Source organism: Manis javanica, chromosome 13 (genome assembly GCF_040802235.1).
Source record: "Manis javanica isolate MJ-LG chromosome 13, MJ_LKY, whole genome shotgun sequence".
NCBI classification, from domain to species: Eukaryota; Metazoa; Chordata; class Mammalia; order Pholidota; family Manidae; genus Manis; species Manis javanica.
This window is the reverse complement of record NC_133168.1, coordinates 57,236,577-57,259,078: the sequence shown is the minus strand read 5'-3', so window position 1 is coordinate 57,259,078 and position 22,502 is coordinate 57,236,577. Positions and strand designations below refer to the sequence as shown.

The following is a 22,502-nucleotide window of genomic DNA, read 5'->3' as shown; positions in this document are numbered from 1 at the left end:
GAGGGTTCTGTTTCTCTCTGTAAGGATTAGTCCAGGTATAAGAAATGCTGAAGGAAGAGCAAGTTTGGAGTAGATGAGTTCAGTCTTGGACATTTATATGGGACTGGTTGAATGTCCTTTCTCAGTTGAGTAAATTGATTTGGGGGAGGAGGAAGGGAGGAAATAAGGTAGAGAGAGACAGAGAGAAAGGTCTTGATCACATACAAGGCAATGGTCTAAGCACTTTACATGTCCTAACTCATGGGGGTCTCATGACAGCCATATAAGAATTGTCCCATTATGACCTCTGTTTTACAGATGAGGAGATATAAGAAGTGAACTACCTATCCCAAAGCCACACAACTGGTAAGTGGTGAGAGTTGATATGTGAACCCTGGTTAAAGCTATAGAGCTGGGTATTTAAACAATAGCTAGAGTCCTGGGCATGGCTGAGCTGTTCCGGAAGCCTGTATGAACTAAGGTATATCAGTTCCTTGAGGATCTGTGTGTTGGACTTGGAGGTTCAGGAAAATAAAAGCCACATTTTCTGTGCATGTGCATTTTCTGAAGAATGTGTTCATAGTTTTTAGCCCATCAAATTAGAAAAATATAATATAGAGTGAGTAAAAAAGACAAGCATGGCAGAAACCTGGGAACAATTTCAAGAAATTTGGAGTAGTCAACAACGTGAGATGCCGCATAGAGTCAAGGGCCAAAACAAGCCGGAAGTGACACCAGCAGCGCCATTTCAAAGGAGGGGTGGGCAAGAAAACATTGTAGTGGCTTGGTTTGTGGACCTGGAGACCTTGTACACAGACTATTCTAGAAGATTGACTATGAAGGGAAAGAAGGAAAAAGGGGGGTAGCTAAATATATAGAGAATTATGATGAAGGGAAGTGTTTCAATTTTTTAATGAGAGAGACTTGCATGTGTTTAAATGCTGAATTGGGAAATGGAGAGAGATCAAAGATACAGAAAAAGGCGGTATTTGTAGTATCAAAGTATTGGAGATTGCAGAAATAACTCTACATAGGCAGATAGAACATCCCCTTGTGAGATGGAGATAGTGATGAGTATGAACACAGTTAAGTCTGTAGGTAAAGCAGAAGCCTCTGTACTTTCTGGCATGAGGAAATAGAGGCCCAGGTAAACTAAGTGATTGGTGCAGGGTCTCACAGCTAACTTGGAACACTTCTGAAACTAGAATTCACTGTGATTTCCATGACACCCTGTGCTCTTCCAAGGAACAACTCTCCCCTCCCTCAACTTCCAAGAAATTAGGTTATTTCTGGAACTTCTCAGGCTTATTGGAGGAACTCTATTTCTTTTTCTGGATACTGTTTCTTGTCACACCATTTCAATGTATTATGGGCCCCTTTGTAGTGGATATAGTTAAACAGTTAGGGGTCTTGGTGCTTGACCTGGTTCAGACTCTGATTCTATTGCTTCTTAGTTTTGTGATGTTGGGCAAAGTACTTTACTGAGCCTCTCGTTACCTCACCTACAAAGCATGTACAGTAGAACTTCGAATTACATGAGGATTAAGTGAGATCGTATGAAAAATGCCCAGCACAATCCCTGTCTTGTCTATTCTCTCACCCTTGGTGGGATCCCTAGAGACCCAGGTTCCTTGACTCTGTGAAATTTTAAGAAAGTCACTTAATCTTTCTGGTTCTGTTTGCTCTTGTCAAAAATGGGACAATCCTACTTATGCAACATTGTTGTGAAGATGATGACTGTATGGAAGTTTCCAGAAGGATGGTCAATAAATCTTTGTTGACTCAAAATCTCAGTTACTTTCTGAGCTTCAATTACCACCCCTGTGAACACCTCTTCCAAGCATATTATCCAGTCTTTGCTTCTCACTTGAGCACTGGGCCCTATTTCTTACTCCTTGCTGGATATTGCCTGGATCATCTGCCAATGGGTATAATTATTTCTATTTTTAACTGGTATGTTCACGACTTGTCTATGATTTCTTCCACATCTTATATAGTTGGCAAGCTCCTTCCTCCTGACCCCTACTTTCCTTGGTGGCAGCCATTTCTTCTAATGTCCTGCTGGTTGTGTTCTATTTGCTATCTATCCCCACCACCAGTCTTCATGCCCGAGTAGGTTGATTCCTGTGCAGCACCTCTCAGTTTCCATTGCCAGTTGGCTTTTTACTGAAAGTCCTTGTTCACAAGAGAGAAAAAAAAAAGCCTGCTAGGGAACATAACTGTGGTTCCATTAAGTTGTAAGCTAAGACCACCTCTTGGTTATTTGGGGTTCCTCTTGCCATTGGAGGTATTGGTGTCTTATTAAGGAGAAATTTGATTGTTGCTACACAAAGTAGTCAATGGAAAATTGTTGACACTCAGATCTGGTACAAATAAAGATTGGTTCACCCCAGCAGGTGCTGAACAAGAGTAGAGAGAACATGGAGTGAGCAGTAGAAGAAGGGATTCAAGATTAGTTATGGAGGTGGGTGCATAACTTATGTTAATTTATTTTTTTCTTTCTCCTCCCACTTTCCTGCTACCCTCTAGGAAGTTCTGAAGTAGTTAACATTACAATTTACTTCCTGCTCAGAATATGACTGAATTGACCTCACTCTGTGGCTGGCAGTAGCTAAGGGTGTTTCCCACATGTTTAGGGTCAGAGTTTCTTCATCTGAGGGAAGAGCAAAAAATGGCTGCTGAGAGGCAAACATGTGGGCTGCTCTAGTTAACCTCCATTCGTGTCTGCTTCCCTCTCCTCTCCACATCTATTCTCCATGCTTTACCCAGGACTCTGATCCCTATAGATTTATCACCCAGTGGCTTCTACCAATGGGAAGTACTGACAAGAGAGGAAAGGTGGGAGCGGAGAGACTGGGATATCGTCCCCACTTCCTCCCTGTCCACGAGTTTCATTTTAGACAGCGTGTGCAACCCTTCATGTTTACAGGTGACCTCCTCCATGGTGCCAGTTCTCACGGTGCTTGGGTAACACTTTCTTCCCTTTGGCCCTTTTTCCAGGTGAGGTTCTGTGGGAATAGACTCTGTTACTATGCCTGTAGGAGATTTGCTGGGGTGTGCTCTTGGGGTCACTGCTTGGGGTGGGGAAGTGAGGGGTGCAGGACTGCACAGAGCTGCAGAGATAGCCCTGCAAGTGGGCTGGACCTTTATTCTTCCACGTCGACCAGGCTTTGGATGTGGTTGCCTCCGAGGAATAGCATATCTTTAGTGAGGAAGCTCCTTTTAGTGGAAGACAAATCCCAGAGATGGATTTGGCTACTGGCTGTTGGCCACCAGCACTCCCCGTCCTGGAGTTCAGTCCTGGAGGGGAATCAAGGTGGTGCTGCCCTGGTGCCATCCAAACCGAGGGCTCCTAAGGCTTCCTCCTAGTGCTAGTCCCCGAGTGTCTCCGTGTCTATTGGCAGCGCTCTTAACCTGCTCACACCTCTGCACATTGTCTTTATGTTAAATTCTCTTAATTGAACCACTTGAGTTGATTTGTATCCTTTCAGGGCTCTAATAGAGATAGTAATTTAAAAATCGTATAAATGTACATACAAACTCCCCTATGTTCAAGGACAGTATCCTATAATAGGGAGACGGGGAGGAGAGGGCAGGTTTTGTCAAGGAAGTGACATTTGAATCAAAACCTGATGAGGCGGCCAAATTAACTATGAAGAAGAGAATACTGTGGGTGGGGGCAGGTGGCAGAGAACGTTCTAATGTTCTAACTGGAGAACGCACTGAGTCTGTATGGCAGGAAGTAGGGCTGGAGAGAATGGTAGGGACCGCACCCTCTGGGCTTTATGGACCTCATTAAGGATGATTCTGAAGGTAATGGAGAAGCTTTAAAGGTGTTTGAGCTGAGGAACAACACAGATGATCTCTCAGACTAATAAAAGACAGGTGTCATTTTTAATTTGCAGAAAATTACCACTTGCTTGTCTGTGTCTCTTAAAAGCAGAAAAGACTCTTTGTCTACCAAAAAGTCTCCCAACAAGTTAGACAGAAGTTTCTGTCACTTGGCAAATCCTACATATAAACTACAGTATTTCATGGACAGAATGTTACCTATTATACCCCTCAGTGCCTAGTGTGTCTTTTTCACCTCACAGTAATTTGTTGCTGTTTTCCCCTACTGGAGAAGATAATACTAACAATGTATCAAGCATTAGACTTTGAATTTGTAACAATTTTGTACTATATATTAAAAAGTTAGAAAATACTGCATATGTACACAATCAAGACTTCTTATTTATTTGCCACTCATTTTTAGAGTCTACAAAATATTCAAACTTTCACAACTTTGGTCTTGGAATTGATGTAATGGAATTTCTCTTTATTCTCTCTTCAGATATGTTGAAGTACAAATTTGGAGTTCGGGTCATGATTTCATATACAGACGTAGCCTTGGACTCTAGGGCTCCTTTGCTTTATTGGTTCTTGACAACCATTGAGCAGAGATTAACACAGTCCAGGGCAGAGCCCAATCCCTTGCTGAATTTAGAGAACAAGGAAGAGAGGTGACAGCCACGTAGGAACAGCACAGTGCTGTGCCTAGAGCCCAGAACACCAGCATCACCCAGAACCTCTATCCTGTCTCTCTTCCCCAACAGCCACTTGCCTTCCCCAGAAAGGTCTAGAACCAGGACCTGGGAGTGATGTGCCATGGTTTCTGTCTCTGATAATTTGGGCGTAAAGTTTCTTTTGACTTAAATACCTAAACCAAAACAGTTTGTTTCTGTCTTCTCATTGAGTTATGTTATTGGTTGAATTGTGTCCCTTAAAAAGATATGCTGAAGCCCTATTCTCCAGTACCTCAGAATGTGACCTTACTTGGAAATAGGATCTGAGCAACTGTAATAAGTTAAGATGAAGTTTTACTGGAGTAGGGCAGACCCTTAATCCAATAAGACTGTGCCCATATAAGAGGACAGACAGAGAGAGACATATGGGGAGAATGTGGCCCTGTGACAGTGGAGGCAGAGACTGGACTGAGGCATCCACCTATAAGCCGAGGAATGCCAAAGATTGTTGGCAAATACCAGAAACCAGAATATGTAAGGAAGGATTCTCCTCTACAGGTTTCAGAGGGAGCAGGGCCCTGCTGATGCCTTGATTTCATACTTCAAGCTTCCAGAACAGTGAGACACTCAACTTCTGTGGTCTGAAGCCATCCAGTTTGTGATCATTTGCTGTGGCAGCCTGAGGAAACTAATACAGTGGGCTTCAATTTTTATCCTAAGCCCCCATGGTGAAGGCCCATATCTAATATCATTTAAAGCTTGAGTCATTTGTGATAAGATTTAGTGAATACAATAGAAAAAAAGTTTATTGAGCCCTATGGAAAATACTTCGTTTCGATTAGGATGGTTATTTTAAAAATTTATATTAAAGATAGAATTTTAACTTTTACTTTTTGGATAATTATCAAGAATACATCAACTGCACAATCTCTGGTTGGTGGAGGCAGTTTTCTTTCCTCTCGCATTGAAAACATTCCTTTTGTTCAGTTCACATAATCATAAGTCATGGTTCTATCTTAGAGATTTCAAATTTGGTGTCCCCCTTTCTGTTCACTATGTTCTTGCCTATTTTTTATTTTACTCTTGTACAGCCACTGCACTTCCTCTTGGTTCTTCCTGAGACTGTATTCTTGATACTCTCCTGTTGTTCTGAGGCCATTGGTTTACTTTTGTCCACCACATTCTTTAATTTAGCTCGTACTCCATAGTCTGCCCTTTAATCATGGTGTTAATCATTGCCTTGGTCCCCCCTGAAGTTCCCACTGTGTTCATTTTATAGCCATCTGCTATCTTTGGGGAGTTTCAGAGCACAGGAAAAGTTGAATCATGTATGTGTGGCCTACTCTTTACTCAAGCTGTCCAACTTACCTGAGCCTTCGTTTAGTATTCCTTTATTTTCTACTTGCTGAGTTGCTAGGAAACACTCCACTATTTTCTCTTTCTTATAGTCACTCCAAACAGATTTTTGCTCTCTCCTTACCAAGACCTAAGCCATCTGGCAACTTCACTTGTATTATGATCTCATCCTTCCATGTTCATTTAATTCTCTCCAGAATCTTCGATTCCTTGTTCATCCACTACTTGCCCTCATAAGTTCCTATGTATTTGAATGTAAGTTACAGAACCACCCAACCAACAGAGGTTTAAACTAGTGCTTCTCAAACTGTAAAGCACATTTGAATCATATGGGGATCATATTTTAATACATATTCTCAGTCAGTCTGTTTGGGGTGGGGCCTGAGATATTCTGTATTCCTAACAAGCTCCCAGGTGATGCTATATTCCTGGTCCCCAGACCACATGGATTTACACCTTAAGCGCATATGGGGTCATCTTTATGGGGTAAGTTCAGTATTTGCCTGATGGCTTTGAGTCTCCTTCTTCCATGCCTCCTGGTCTGAAGATCCTGCTGTAGCTCTAGACAGCACATCCCCACCCGAGTGAGTCCAAGGCAGCAGGCAGGGGTCTGATCAGAGAGCCGAGAATGAGAGCCATTCTCAAGCCTTTCTCCTCTCATCAGAGAGGTAAATATTTCTCCAAGCCTCTCACTTCCCCCTTGTAATTCACTGGCTTAGAACTGGGCCACACCTGACCAATCACTGTCACAAGAGAATGCAATAGATGAATTATGATTTATCTCAAGAGGCTGGACATACTGTAAACAAGCTAAGTTCTGTCATCAGAAAGAGGGAGGATGGCCTAATAGCAGAGGCAGTTTCAGCCATACCTGATTTTCAAGCACTGTCTTGAGCAAAAAAAAAAAAAAAAAATTGATACTGCTTCACGTAACCAGTTTTTGAGCTGCTTTTCATGGCAGTTTTCTCTATGAATATTCCAGTTCTATCCATGTATATCCTATCTATTCATGTCACTGAAACCTGGCTTCTGCCCCCCACTGTCATAATGCAACTGCTCTTTTGAAGGTTGCCAGTCACTCCTTCTCCGCTAACTTCTGACTTTAGGATCGCTAACGCCAGTTTTTGATCCTACGTTTTTTTCTTATCTTAAGCCCTCTTCCCTTGGGATGGGTGCACCACCATCAGATTTCCTTTTCCCTTCCATGCTGCTTCCTTCTCCTCTGGCACCCTGGCTCGGGGCTTGGCCTCACATGGACTTCAGCTCTCTGATCATCCATCCTAATTCTCATCTGTTACATCTTAGGACATCTGTTCTCATGGCTTTAAGTACCACATCTGTGGCTCCCAATTCTTTTCTGAATTCCACCCTCAGAACTCTGCTTGCCCATCAGATACTTCTAACTTCATGTCACACCAAACCTCCTCTCTCCCAAACTAGTTTCTTCTCCCACTTCCCTTAAGTTAGTAGGTAGCATTAAATTCTTCTTGGGATAAATTAGCATAATGTTTTGTTCTGTTATTTTACAGGATTTTAAATGGGAATTATGACCGATGCACTAAGAAATGACAGATACCAGCTACCAAAAGGAGCTGTGTTGAAGACTGCACTGTGGAAATTTGAGAGTAAATGGTTGAGGACTGGTTAGATAGTGATTCATGCAGTGGACCCAGAGTTAAGCTGCTGTCAGGGAGGGCTGTGTGAGGAAGATTTGCTTGGATAGAGCAGTACTGGGAGTTCTGCCCTCACCCTGCAAAAGTCATGGGCACTGGCACCCAAGCCAAGCCAAGGGAGAAGAGCTCCCCAGGGCCTCTCTCAGAACTTGGTATTTGCTCTTGGTTGACAGTGGATGGGTGCTAGTGTTCCACTGGAGCAATGCAGCAGAGTAGAGGGCTGTACCTGTGACATAAGGGTTCTACCTACCCACATGGTATAACCATATAATGGAGTGAGTTTTTGAAAGGAATCTCAGAGACCTTACGTGGAGTCCACAGTAGAGAGGTCAGCATGGCGTCATATTAAAAGGAGTTCTGCCTATAACCTCACTGGGGGTTTGGTAGGACCCCAGTAGCAAAAGTCTGTGTGGAGTGTAGCTCAGGACAACCAACAGTAGGTAAAATAAGCAATTAGAGAGCATACATTGCCTGTTGCAGGAAGTATGGTCAAACGTTCCCAGCAAAGTGCTCAGGAGATTCAGCTTCAAATATCTACCAGGCCTCTGGGTGATGCCCTTTTGTCAGAGTACCAGCGCAATACAAACTTTTCCACCCATCATCCACACCTCCCTCCCCATATTATTGTTAGCAAGTTGGCGGGGGAGGTGAGATGGAAAAGGACCAAAGCCCTTTGCCTTCACTTCTGCCCACAGAAAGCTTCTGCTGGGAAAGGGAGCAAGATTTGAATTACTGAACTGAGAGCATGTCTTATCTCTCAAAGTAACAATAGGATTTCTATTACCTGAGAGAGAGAATAAAATAGTCATGGGACTGCTTGAGTTGTCATTCAGCAGAAGAGGGAAAACTCTCCTCAGGGAACGGATTCTTAATGGGACAGTAGGCAACAAAAATTAAGTTGCTTTTATGCATACTTTCCATGAAGCCTGTTTATTTAATGTTCTGGTTAATCACAGAGTTTAAATTCAGCTTCTGGAGCAGTGAAATAGTTTCATCAAAAAATTCTGTTCATATACCCCTGGGATCACAAATTTACAAAAATGTCCTTCTCCCCTTATGTTAGTTTATGTGGTTAAACCATGTTTCTTTTCAGACTAAGAAGACTCAAGTGATGAGAAGGATGAATGCATGAAGAACAACGTTTAACTCAAGACCGTTAAGGCAATTAGTAAGTAAATGCCATACACGATAAAGGATATGTATCTGCAATATAAAGACCTATTACCTCAAAAAGTTAAACATAGTTAACATATGATGTAGTAATTCTACTCCTAGGTGTATACTCAAGAGAAATGGAAGCATAAATCCTCATAAAAACTTGTTCATCAACAGTTCATAGCAGCAGTATTCATAATGGCCAAGAGTGGAAACTCAAATGTTCATCAATGGATGAGTGGATAAACAAAAAATGTGGTACACCCACGGAATGAAGTATTATTCAGCCATAAAAAGGAGTTAAATAAGCAATAAGATTAAATAAGAATTGATACATATTACAAAATGGATGAACCTTGGGAACTTTATGCTAAGTAAAAACAGACACAGAAGGGCAGATGCTGTGTGATTACCTTTATATGGAATGTCCAGAAGAGGCAGATACATAGGACCAAAAACTTGAGTACTAATGGGAACTATTTTTGGTGGGGTAGTGTGGAGAGGAGGGAGTGATTAAATGTTCTAAAAGTTGATTGTGGTGATGTTTGCATAATCTGTGAATATACCAAACCACCAAACTGTGCACTTTTAAGTGGATGAATTGTATGTGAATTCAAAACGTTATTTGTGGTCCACCAGAATGGGAACTTCATGACAGGGATGGCGCCAACTTTGCACATTACCGTCTCTCTGGCCAGTGCCTCTCACACAGGCACTCAAAAAATCTTTCTTGAGGAAACAGCACGCTTTGACACTGTACCTGAGGTTTACACAGTGCTTCATGAATTTCAAAGCATGTTTTCTCACGGACAGCAGCTGTTCCTTTGGGCCTCCTAACACCCTAATGGAGGTCAGAGTAGGTGGTTAGGAGACTGGTTGGCACCCATATTGTGAAAACTACTCTGCTGTATACAACAGAGGAAAGACCAAAAAACATTTCTGTCTCCTAATTTTTATCTGAAGATGCTCTCTCAGGCCTGTTTGTCCTGGCATTTCTCACATATCCTAGAAAAGGGATTCTACCTTGTAGTACGATCACCACAGCTCTGGGAGACTGATTCTCAAACGGCAACCCAACAGCACAGCAATTCGGTTCACTTGGGGGGCAGAAACCAAAGAATCCAGATTCCTTTTCTGAGCAAACAACGATGAGGCCAGTGGGATTTTAGTTTAGAGATATTGGACTCAATCTCCTCAAATACTTCTAACCAGAAGGTTTGAGTTAGCGCGGTGTCCCATGACCAAGATCTCAATAGCATTTAGCTAAACTGTCTTCCAGGCGTCGAATTCAGGGTTCTAGGTCCTGGTCTCCCCCCCAACCCCAACACAGTTTACATGCCTGGGATAAGAAACCCAGAATCGGTACAGTTCAGCCAGGGTCCATTTAATTGGAGGGGAGGAGCCACCTTGCTAAGAAAAACTCACTTGAAGCTCTTCTGAAAAGAGGTCCTCAGAGGTTTTTTCCGAAAGGGACGCGGACTCCTAGTAAGCTACAGAACCCCTGGCCACTGGGTGATTTAATAATGTTCTCTTTTAGGTCCACCGACGCGGCCACAGTGTGGCCGCCATCCAGAGGGGCACTGGGAGAGCCCAAGAGGCCCCCCAGTGACCGTGGGACTCTCCCGATGGGGCGGGGCGCTCCTGACTCGCGCTCGCCGGGGACTGGAGCGCAGGTGAGTAGCCGGAGCGGGGCTCGCCCCGGCCTCCGCCTCCGTGGCGCCCGCGCTGCGCTCCGCCCTCCCCGCGCCGGGGGCAGGGGGGTGCGGGCGAGAGCTCTGCTGGAGCTCTGGCTTCGGTGGGAAGTGGGACGGCGACGTGGGGGCTCGCGGACCGTGCGGCCGTGCCGCGGACCGGAGCGCGGAGGCGCGGGGCGGCCACCTCCCAGCCGGCCTGGGGCGCGGCGGCCGCAGGTGGTTCCCCGGGCCGGCCCTTTTCTCCTCCCCCTTTCCTTTCTTTCGCCTCCCCTCCCTCTCGCCCGGTGTCGGCGGCACTTCCCCCGCTTCCTCCTCTCTCTCCAATCGGGAGGGAGGGAAGGAGCCGCCGGCTCTTTCCTGCCTCCCTGCAAACTTCAGCGGGACTCGCGTCTCCGCTCGCCTCCGCGGCCACCGCGCCCCCTGCCCGGGAGCTGCTCCTTGAACTTCCTCTCGCCGCGCGGCCCAGGAGCCCCGGCGGGTGGGAGGACGCCGCTGGGCGCCAGCAGCCGCCGCTTGGACCCTCGCTATCCCTTCCCGGCGGCTCCCCGGGCTGCCGCTGGCTCCTCCGGCGCCCGCCCGCCTGCCCGTGCGTCCGTCGGTCCGTCCTTCCCGCCCGCCTCGCCTCTCCGCAGCGGGCAGGAGCCACCAGGCTTCCCGGCGGCGCCCCGCCGCTGCCCGGGACTTTTCTTTGTGTTGGATGCGGACTCGCGCCCCGCGCCGACGGGGGGCGGATTAAGGGCTGCGCTCGCCCCGGGGCGGTCCGAGCCGCCGCCCCCGGCCCTCGCCATGCCCTTCCACCAGAGGACCGTGGAGCCCGCGCGGCTGCGCCGGCCCGAGGCGGCCGGGGCCGCGGGCGCGCCGCTCTTCCGCTCGCTGGAGCAGGTCAGCTCGCACGTCCTGGTCCGCCTGCTGGCGCAGCTGGCCGACCTGTCGCGCTGCGCCGGGGACATCTTCTGTGAGCTCGAGGGCCAGGCGGCCGTGCTGGGACGCCGCACCGCCGCGCTGCACCGCCGCCTCGACGCCCTGCACGCCGCCGCCGCGCGCCTCGACCACCGGCGAGTGAAAATCCGTGAGTGGCCGGCGGGCCGGGGGAGGGGAACCAGGGAGGGAGGTGCCCGGCCAGCTGCTCCCTCCCGCCCCCTGGCGGCCCCGGGCGGCCGCTCCGCGACGTGGAGCCCCAGCACGCGGGAGTGCCGGGCTCTCGGGCGGGAGTGCCGGGCTCTCGGGCGGGACTGCCGGACCCCTGGCGGCGCGGCCGCGCTGGTGGCAGGCGCGTGAGGCGCTGTGCGGCTCTGGGATGCAAGCGGTTCTCGGGCTCCTTGACGGAGCGGGCGCGGAGGGCGGGAATCGGGCGGACCCCGTCCCACTGTCCGCTCCTGTTTGTGCAGGAGGCTGAGAGGAGACCCCGGGGCTCTGTAGATAGAGGAGGAGCCTAGGTCGTGGGAAAAGGGTCAGAGGAAGGCAGCCTGTTGGAGAAGCCAGGGAACTGTGTGGACCAGATACGGCATTATACTGCTTATAGTTCTTAAGGTTTCAGGCGAAGCTGTAGAAATCTCTGGGGATCCCAGTGAGCTTTTGAACTGCTTGTCACCTCTCTGCGCACCGGGTACCTGTGCTCTTACCTTCAAACAAAAGTATGCAGATTTTAGGTCACAGTTTTCATTTTTGGCGCTAATTTTTGCCCCAACTCCACCACCAGCTCTTTGGGAATCAGAGGGCTTTGACCTTGAGCTCAGACTCTGAATCCTATTCACCTTTGACCTCCAACCCTGAACATCAAGCCTGTGTCCTGACACACTGATCTCTCCGAGCACACATTTCATTTCAGCAGCCTAACTGGCTCCAGTGAACGAAGTAACTGGAATTTCCTGCTGCCTCAAAGCGGAGAGACTCTCAGGGTGATACTCGAGTGGTTTCTCCCCTTTTCAGTACATGAGTTGATCAGAATCCTCAGTATAAAGAGTAAATCGGAGATGGTGGGAGAAGTGCTGGTGTAACACACCTACATTTCAACAGCTCTGGATGAAATATTGTCTCTTAGAATCACTTCATATGCAGTTTTGAATAGGTGGTTTCAGCTTTTTTTTTTTTCCTTGCTAGAAAAACCTAGCTATATTTTAACTACCTTCGAAATCTAAGAGTTCAAGTTTTCAGTACTTAAATACCAGTGAGATTGTGTGGTATGATACATCTTCGCCAAGTTGTGGAGTTGTCAAGTGATGGTTTTACATTTTATAGTTCATTTCTTTGTGCTGTAAACACATCCTTAATAAGTTGTAGATAGTTCTCTACCTGGGAGGGATCCTTACCCATTCCCCTCATCAGAGGGAAAAAAAATCAAAATGGTCTCATTCAGTTGTTGGACATAAACAGAATATATACCTACTTAATGTGAATAATGACCTCATGCATCAGGATATATAATGTCCGAGTGGAATGTCACAATTATCTTTGTAATCACTAGCTGCTTCTCTGCCTTTTCTGTGTAGAGTGTGTGTGTGGGTAAATGAGAATTTCACTCTTGAGGAATAATGTGATGAGGCAGATCTGACTGCTAGGTAAACTGATCTATTGTGGGAATTAAAGAGCAAGAAAAAAACCCCTGAAGGTCAAAAACTCCTTCTTTTGCTGGTTTTGTGTTACATTTAAGCCAATCACTTTTCTCTCTGCATGCATAATGCACCAATAAACGAACACCCAAAGCCAACCCCACATCCCCACAATTTCCTAAGTTAACTAAAGTTTTCCTAATTAGTGACTAAAGTAACTTCTTAAAGCATTTCGCAAGTCTGAATCTTAAATGGCTTTGATTTCATACTGGAAAACCTGGCTCATCTTTTTTTCTTTTTTTTTTTATGATTGAGAAAGAAGACTTTTATTGAATATAATTATGTTTGACCTGAAGTGCGTGTCACAGAGAAGAAAGCTGAACTATACTTACATCACTATAACTAAGCCATTAGCTTTTTTGGTTTTTCACCTTCACACACTGAACTTTTTTATATGCTAAGAAGCAGTAAAACGCCTGTATTCATTTTATTTACCCTCTGTTGGGATTCTTCTCAAAAAATGCCTTCAACCTTGTTCCTATGAAAGCTCCATTTTGAATTCATTTTGGTACATTTTTTAGTGGGTCCTCAGTATAACATGCTCCATTAGAATGGACATGTCGACTTTCAGATGTGGAGTTGACTGTAAATGCCATCTATTTCATTAACTCTTAACCAGAAAGGAAATCAAGTTTCAAGAAAGTTGAAGTGATTCACTCCAGGTTGCGGTGGGAATGGAGAACAAAATTCAGATACATTCCATAAACAGTTCCAAGGGTAACTACGATCCTTAATTTCATCCTTCTTGTCAGGTAAACCTTTTAATGAGTCTGTCAAGGGCAAGTAACAGAACTGAACAGCTTCCAAAACCTGGAACACAGTGGGAGATTGTGCATGTTTCCTGGCCTGATGGGTCTCTTCCATAATATAGGCTCTGAGAAGAACTATTTGATAAAAATATAGACTTTACCTTTGCAATACAGAAACAGCATTTTAGTCCTGTCGGCTAGCCCTGCTGGCCTAAATGATTCTAAGAAGTGGTTCAGCAAGTTTGCTATTCCTCAAAACTCATAGGTAGATAGTCATCCAAAAAACTTTTTGTCATAAGATGGGGAGGCTGTACCTCACTTTTTTTCATCTACTTATCCTTAAAGACTCCCCTCATGCCCTCCCTGACACCCTCGTAGCATCTAGTATGGGCATCTGGGATGTACATCTATCACTGCATATGCCAGCATGGGCTGAAATTGTATATTTACTTCGGCTTCCCATCTGCTGGTTAGATAGCAAGCTCCTTGATGTCCAGGATGGCCATGTCTTTGTTTTCCTAAAGCTCAGAACAGCATCTAGAGTGGGATAACTCAGTAGATACTTGAAATGAACTAATATTTAATTTCTTAGTGCTCAGAAGTATAGCTGCAAACACCTTTGGAAAGGGCTGCTGTATGTGACTGCTGTACAACTACGTGAACAAGAGAGTGACTTTAAAAATAAGTGAAAAAGTTAACTTTTACCTTTTCACAGTTTTGTGCTCAACCACCAGTATGTCAGACTTCAATAATTTGGCAGACAAAAATAAGTTCTCATCAAAAATAGTGACAGTAGCAGAAATGTGGCTGGTTACATCTCAGCTCTGTAAACAATAAAAACAGACTTTGCTATGCAGAAATCAATAAACATTCAACTTAACAGTCCTGTTTTATTTTTAAGCCCTGTGTGATTTGTTTTTTATAATTCATAACAAAAATATACTTACGTAGTTCTTTATGATTGAAAAAATGTTTTTCATATTCATTAGATTAAGAAACGTTGTGAGGTAGGAAGGCCAGATTGTATTATACCTATTTTACAGACAAACGGCAGTTCTAGAAGTAGTAAGAAGTATATATACATAAGACAATTTGAGTCTTCTGATTTCTAGTCCAAAACTCTTTCCATTTCACTTTAAAATTTCTTCGTGGGTGAATCTGAAATGTGATTGTTGAAACAGAATTAAAAAGAGATAATTTGCAGGCTTTTTTTCTTATAGTTCCAGAGAAACAGAAGATTTTTACCCTTAGATTCTAGAATTGTCCCCAGTTCAAGGAGACTTGTTGTGCTGTGCAACCATGGAGGCACTGTTCATACTTTAATTTATGTGAATGATACTTCCAGGGAATTGGTGTGGTTCTTGACCTGCGCACCTGTACATGATGGCCTTAGGCAAATGTACACAATTTTTATAAGTGAGATGAATGGTGTTCAAGATAGCTGTTGTCAGAAAGATTGTATGGACACTCTCTTTGCATAAAAAAGTATGACTTTGGTAGTGTCTGTATTAGGCAAACACTGTAGCCTTACCCTTTTTGTGGAGTGCCCTAGGTGTCAAGCTGCAATGTCCTACCTCACAATGGACTGTCCCTTTACCCAATCACAGGGTTGGCTGGGCCAGATGTCAGAATATCCTGGTTGGTCCAGATGTCAGAGTATTGAGTTGCTTCCTCCACAGAATGAACCTTTTATGCACACTGCTTGTCAGAGCTGTAAAGACAGAGAAGAGAGACTTTACTGCACTTCTAAGAACAGGTCATGTAATTGCTTTTGTGCCTGTCTGCTCATAAATGTTTGTATTTCTTGCAAAATTAGCATAATACTTGCTTTCATTGAAAATATACCACATACTAGGGAATATGTTGGGGTGGGAATGTGGTTTCTGTCCACCTCTAATCCTTAGAGGGTCCCTAAACATATTGACAGTTGCCAAGCAGCCAGATTGCACTGCAGATTAATGAGGCTGTGTAAGATGAAATAGCGTTTCTCATACTTGCCTGACCTTAAGAATTGCCAGGAATCCTTGTTAAAGTTAAGGATTCCCAGACTCTTCCAAAGCCCTCTGAGCCAGAATCTCCAGTGTGTTTAACAAGTGCAGCTGAGTTTTTGGAGCCTTTTGAGAATCACTGAAATAGACAAGAAAGCTCAATGGATTGAGAATTGGGAGATTTGAGTCTGCTTTCATCAGGCCTTAGTTTCTTTATTGTAAAGTAGAGACTGTAACTAAAATAACCTCTGCTGGCCTTTTGAATTTTGGCATTTTGTGATTTCAGTAAGGGTTATGATTTGATGATAATAGTGGTGCAGGTGACTTAGAAATATGACTTTGACCAGGATCCACTCTTTGATTTATATGATTAGGGATTTAAAAAATCTATGTCTGAAACAAAGTCTTCATGACTGTATGGACTCTTTCAACTAAGATTGGAGCTTTATGTCTTAAGGGTTAGTCATTTTCCAAACAGAACAGGCAGGCACTTGTTTAAAATCTGTGTATATCCTGCATGCAGTCCATTCGTAGCTTCCTCCTCATATTTAAAAAGTGCTAATATCATTGTGGACAGAAAATTGTTGTTTAAATGCATTTGCCATATGTCAGATTTCTTAGAGAGTTGTTATTATTTACTTTTTAAATTACAAGGGAGTATCGTTTAAGCCAAAACACTAATCTACTTATTGACTCTTGGGTATTGAAAATACATTGCTTGACTTAAAAAGCTATGTACATGTGAGTAAAATTGTAACATTTCCAGAATATCTCGCCTGGCTTTAGTACATCTGCTCATCAATAGGTGTTCAGAGGTGGAAAGAAGTATGGCTTTAGTGTATTTGCATCATTCCTTAGGGGTGGAGAGAAGTTCATCTCCATATCAATGGGTAATTACCTGGGCAAGGAGGGCTTTTCTCTACCCAAGAGGTGAGGGAAGGGCCAGTTTTGGCTTCTGCTGGAGCAGGAAAGAGAGATGGCCGGGGACTGCAGTTTGTGAGCAATAAATGGATTTTGAACTTTATTTCTCCCTTTGACTGATTTCGGTTATTAGAGGTATTTTGCCCTGGGATTTCTTCTCCTTGGACGTACATCTGGCATAGTCAGCAGGATTCCTCTGAACCCAAAATCTGTTATAAAGAGTGCAACCTTTGGGAGGGCTGCCCCTAGAAATGATGGGGAGAAGTGCCTCTTGCACCCAGGGAAGTGTGACTACACTTTTGTGGTTGTGGAGGCGCCACCACCGCTGCTGGCCATGCCGACCCCAGCCTGTGGCCTGAGCCTAAGGCTATTGCTTCTGCCACTGCTGCTGCTTCTGCTGCTGGCTGAAGCCTGGTCACAACTATGAAAAGGAGCAGAGATCTGGTACATCTTAATAAAGAAGCAACTGGATGCTGTGAACCACACCTTGCTGGCTACAGAGCCCATTGCTGAAACAGCTCTGAGCAAAGTAATAACCATCTATCCCATTACAGGGTGGGTATGATACTGGACCCAAAGACCATGGAGTGGCATGTCACAGACACCTACACTGGCCAAATAAGGCGCATATTTACAGCAGCGCAGCGCCCTCTCTACTAGTCCCTTAAGTGGAGAATTCCAACACTTATTGGGGCCAGTGACCTATACCAGTGAAAAAAGGAAGAACTTGGTAGCTGAGACGCCTTATCAGGAGGGAAAAGCCCCTGTACCTGAAGATGCTTGGTACACAGATGGCTCCAGTCGTGGGCAGCCCCCAAAGTGGAGGGCTGTGGTTTTCCATTCTAAGACTGAGACAATATGGATGGAGGATGGAGAGGGGAAGAGCAGTCAATGGGCTGAGTTGCGGGAAGTATGGTTTGTGATCATCCAGGAGCCCTCCCCCATAGTTGTCTGCATTGACAGCTGGGCTATCTATCGGGGCTTGACCCTGTGGCTTCTGACATGGTATCATGCCAACTGGATGGTTGGTCACCAGCCCCTTTGGGGGCAAGAGTTGTGGCAAGACCTGTTGGCCTCTGGTCAGACTAAGACTGTTAGTGTTTATCATGTGACTGGCCATTTGCCTTTGGCATCCCTAGGAAATGATGAAGCAGACACATTGGACCAGGTGCACTGGCTAGAAGGAAAGCCTGCCTGTGATGTGGCCCAATGGCTACACCAGCATTTGTTGCATGCAGGGCAAAAGACAGTGGACTGTAGCTCATAGGTGGGGCTTGCCATTGACCTTTGAAGAAGTCAGCAGAGCATGGAAGGAGTGCCTTGTGTGCTCTAAGAGAGACTTACACCGAGTCCCACAGCAACATGGGACAATAGTAAGGGGGCCAATACACTTTATCAGGTGGCAAATAGACTATATTGGGCCTCTGCCCATATCAGAAGGATGCTGGTATGCCGTGACATGGGTGGACATGGCTACTGGACTATTGGTTGCTTTTACTGCATGTTGTGCAGATCAGCAAACCACCAAGAGGGGCCTGGAACATTTCTTTGCAGCCTATAGCCTGTTGCTGGTGACTGAGAGCGATAAAGGCACCTACTTTATTGGACATACGTTGCAAGGATGGGTGCAGCAATTAAGAATAAAATGGACATGGCCCTGGACATTTCAACACATGGACCAGCAATGGCTGGCTCTTCTGGCACCTTGGAGAAAAGGCCTAGAAGCTGGCCTCCTGTGTATTCCTGGAATAACAGCAAAGTAGGCCCCCACAATCATGGTTATTTGCTTGTACACTCCTTGTGTCCTGGATGCACCCCCCTGGCTGCAGCTGCCATGTGATGACTGAAATGAACAAGCTTTGGACTTAATCTGCATGGGACTTTGAACCTAGCTGAATCCTCTGGCTTAAGAATGATCATGACTGTGTTGCTGTTGTCAAGAAAAAAATGCTTAAGGAGAGGCTTGACTTTGTCTAATGTTTGATAAAAGCTTTGTGAGCAATCTAGCATGGTTGTTAGGAATGAGTAAACAAATGTAGAAACATATTTTGTGCTTAGTGAGAGATTATGCTGGAAAGTACATTTACTTAATCTGCATAGGCTGAATCCTCTGGCTTGAGGATTATCAAGATTTTATTGCTGTTGCTATTGTATGTTATTAGATTGGTCTGGAAGAGGGGAAACAAGTAAATTGTAAGGCAAGATTTCTGGAGGGGTGGCCTGTGGGTAAAATTGTAACATTTCCAGAATATCTTGCTATCAATAGGTGTTCAGAGGTGGAAAGAAGTATGGCTTTAGTGCATTTGCATCATTCCTCAGGGGTGGAGAGAAGTTGATCTCCATATCTATGGGTAATTACCTGGGCAAGGAGGGCTTTTCTGTACTGGAGAGGTGAGGGAGGGCTGGTTTAGGCTTCTGCTGGAGCAGGAAAGATGGCCGGGGACTGCAGTTTGTGAGCAATAAACGGATTTTAAACTTTATTTCTCCCTTTGACTGATTTCGTTTTTTAGAGGTATTTTGCCCTGGGATTTCCTCTTCCTGGACTTACAGTACATTTAGGTTGAGATTATTTCTCTGACAATAGTCTAGTTTGCTTGTATAGTAGAGGAAAAGCCAATGATAAAATTTCATCTGTATGCATTGTTTAATCCCATAGGATTGAGACTAGCAAATGAAAAACATTTAAATAATGAGAGAGAAAGCTTTGAGATTCTTAATATTTTGGAAGAAAATTTGGAAACAAAAATAATGTACTGTTTCCTTCTGGCTATCATTTTAGTATCTTCAAAAATTGAGTTTTAAGTATAAAATAAAACAGTTTGCACTTAACTAGGCATCTAGTAGTTGATTTAATTATTTAATTCAGTTTCTCCTCAGATTGGTTTATATCCTGGAATGAATGAATTCTGCAGAATTTGAAGTAGAAAATCAACAAGATGGTGCTGATGGCCATCTTGCTTTCTCATGTTACATTTGTGCTCTGCATGTCTCAAAATGTCCACATTGGTAACACTTTAGACAATGTGGCAAAAGAGATCTGGCTTCTGTTTTTGAATGAGGGCTCTTTTGAGAGAAGTCCCTTCAGGTCCAACCCTCAGTTCCCTTGTGGCTACATGACACGTCTGTGAAAGCATTTAGCATCACTCAAACAAAAACTGATGAGACGGATAGTGCTGTCAAAAGTCAGTTGCACGATTCCAGTTTTCTGGTGTTGGGCTGTCTTTTTGGTGACTTTGTATTGCCTGATAATGCCAACTGCTAATAATGTTGGCACACTTGGCTATAGGCCAGACACTTTAATACGTACATCAGTTCCATGAGGTGGATATTGTTATTACTTCTGTTTGACATGATATAACTAAGGCACAGGTAATTTGTTCAATGGCATTCACAGCTCGTGAGCTATCGTGTTGGGGTTTGGATCCAGGCAGGCTTGTCCCAGCACCAGTCTTAACCTTTCAGTGGTGCATTCTTTCTTGAAATTATGGCATTCTGTACTCAGATGTGGCAAACCAATGCAAAGAAGATACGGCAAAGGCCGTCAAATATCTGAGGGAGAAAAAGTCTGAATCTTTTGGTCTTTTCCCTTTTCCTTCTCTTTTTTGTTTTGAAACCTCTCAAACTACTAGCTGATGGCCAAGATATTGGAGACAGGCATCTAAATTACTCAGCACAGTGCCTGGCACATAGCTAACATGTATTTGACATTTACTATTGTTGTTTAGATGACAGCAAAGGCTGAGTTAGCCGGTGTGGGTATATTGACGTCCACGTATTACCACAGATGGCCCAATCCTTGTGAGGACTCACTATGAAAACGGGCTGAGTGCAGAGGAGAGCTTGTGTCAGATATAAACATAAAAATGCTTCCGATTTGAGAACCAGGGAGTTCTGTGCAGGGTTGTTGAAGTGTATGTGGCTCCTGACAGGAGTGTGTGAAGGGCTGTTTCTGCCTCCCAGGGGTTTGGCTTGTGGGCTTGGGGGTTGGGAAAGTGAGCCCTTTTCCGGGGGCCTTTCTGTAGATGTCCTCTTTCTGAGAGACCTTTTCACCTCCATTTCCTCCTATTGTAAGAACTGCAGACCCGGCTCAGCTCCCACTCAGCTTCCTAGCTGAAATAGCTTCCCCTTTAACTCAGTTGCCCAGGGAGATACTGAGCCTCCATCTAATCCCCACTTCTAACTGATTTCATGTTCCCTCCAAGAACTTGAGGGTCTTAGTTTAGACCTCAGCTTTCCTTGGGCATCTTGGAAGTCTGAGCAAATGTTAGCACTATTTCATTCATCTCGTGTTTCCCACACTTTCTGAATCATCAGCTGCACCAGGGGCTTGCTTAAAAACAGATTCTCAGAGATCCCGGAGATTCTGAGTCAGCGAGTCTGGGGTGAGGCCAGGAACAGGCCTGGCTAACAAGTACCCCAGGTGATTCTGATTAACCAGTTTTGGCAACACCAATCTGTGTTGTGTGTTAGGAATTCTGTCCATTGAGTGTGGCAGGATATTCCTCCATTCATGAAGTGTATTTTGCTTTATTCTGCTAGTGCTGAGTTGTGAGGATTACAAAATGAGCAAGACAGGGTCCTTCAGGTGCTTTATAGTGTTGTGGGCACAATCAGATATGTAAGCAAATATTAAAGAATAGAAATAACATTATTTCTAGGAGAAAATCTGTTCTGAATTCCAAAAATTGAATTTTTAGAAGATGTCTTACTTACAAGATCTGCTTGTAGGTTTGTGGAGCAGTGACACTCCTACACATAAAAAAGACTGATTTGAGACTCCAAGAAGGGACTAGCAGTTGCCAAAGGAGAGGCGTTGGGGAGGGTGGGTGGGGAAGAAGGGAGAAGGGGATTGAGGGGCTTTATGATGGGCACACATGTTGTGTGGGGGGGTCATGAGGAAGATAGTGTAACACAGAAAAGACAAGTAGTGACTCTGTGGCATCTTGCTACGCTGATGGACAGTGACTGTAGTGGGGGTGTGTGTGTGTGAGGGGGGGACTCGATAATATGGTTGAATGTAGTGACCACAATGTTGCTTATGTGAAGTCTTCATAAGATTGTATATCAATGTTACCTTAATAAAAAAAAAAGACTGATTTGAAATGTTCACAGCATATTTTGCCTAAAAAGTATATTCTAAAAAAATATATAAGCCCTTCTGTAATAAGATTCTTTCCTCTGTGGGATGGTGGATTTTTCTTCTGTTAGTAATGCTTTATTGCCCTTTGTTTCCTATCATGTAGAGAAGCAATGTCTTGCTTTGTGAGGACAGATAACGATTTTAGCTTATTCCTGCAGGGAGAGCTTCTATTATACTTTCCTCTATTTCCCACTCCTGCTTCTGATGAAAAGCTGGTAAAGGTGTTGTCAGTAACATGGAGTGGGCTGTACAGTAACTGGCTGGTCTAAATTACACTACCATGTGATACAGCGGAATGGGGGCTCTCTAAATGGCAATACTAGGCAGTCGACACAGTGTTCTGAGGACTCAGAGGCCATGATGTGTAGTGAAGGCAATTGAATTAAGCAGGACCTATGCTGTGTCTAATCAAATTATGCTTGACGTGTTGCCATCTGAGAACTGCTGTTGAGGTTCGCTGGGGTTTCCCAGCTCATGAGCTCCATGTACCTTGACACCACAGCCAGTGTTCTTTACCTCTGCGTTATATGAGGGCTGAGGTTGGTGGGAAATCGTGATGCAACCCAAATCCTCTAAGCATAAATTCTCCTTTTGTTTATTGATTAGACAATACATTTACGTTCTTGAAAAAAATAGATATAAAAAGCTACACAGTGAAGTCTCACTACTGCTTCTGTCCCTTACCTGCTCTGTCCTCCCCTCAGCCTGGAATAACAACCACTTTTATTATTAT

General features: G+C 44.5%; 1 protein-coding gene across 2 annotated transcripts in view; it reads left to right on the top strand.

Moving 5' to 3' along the window:
• Positions 1–10,354: 10,354 nt before the first annotated feature.
• NHSL1 (NHS like 1) overlaps positions 10,355–22,502 on the top strand; it is a 220,008-nt gene continuing 207,860 nt past the window's right edge. Inside the window, exon 1 of one of the 2 annotated variants that reach the window (XM_036994847.2) lies at positions 10,355–11,431. In XM_036994847.2, the coding sequence (XP_036850742.2) occupies positions 11,149–11,431 (283 nt within the window). In that variant the 5' untranslated portion in view covers positions 10,355–11,148. The remainder of the gene's footprint in view (positions 11,432–22,502) is intronic. The other variant, XM_036994859.2, reaches the window with a different exon arrangement.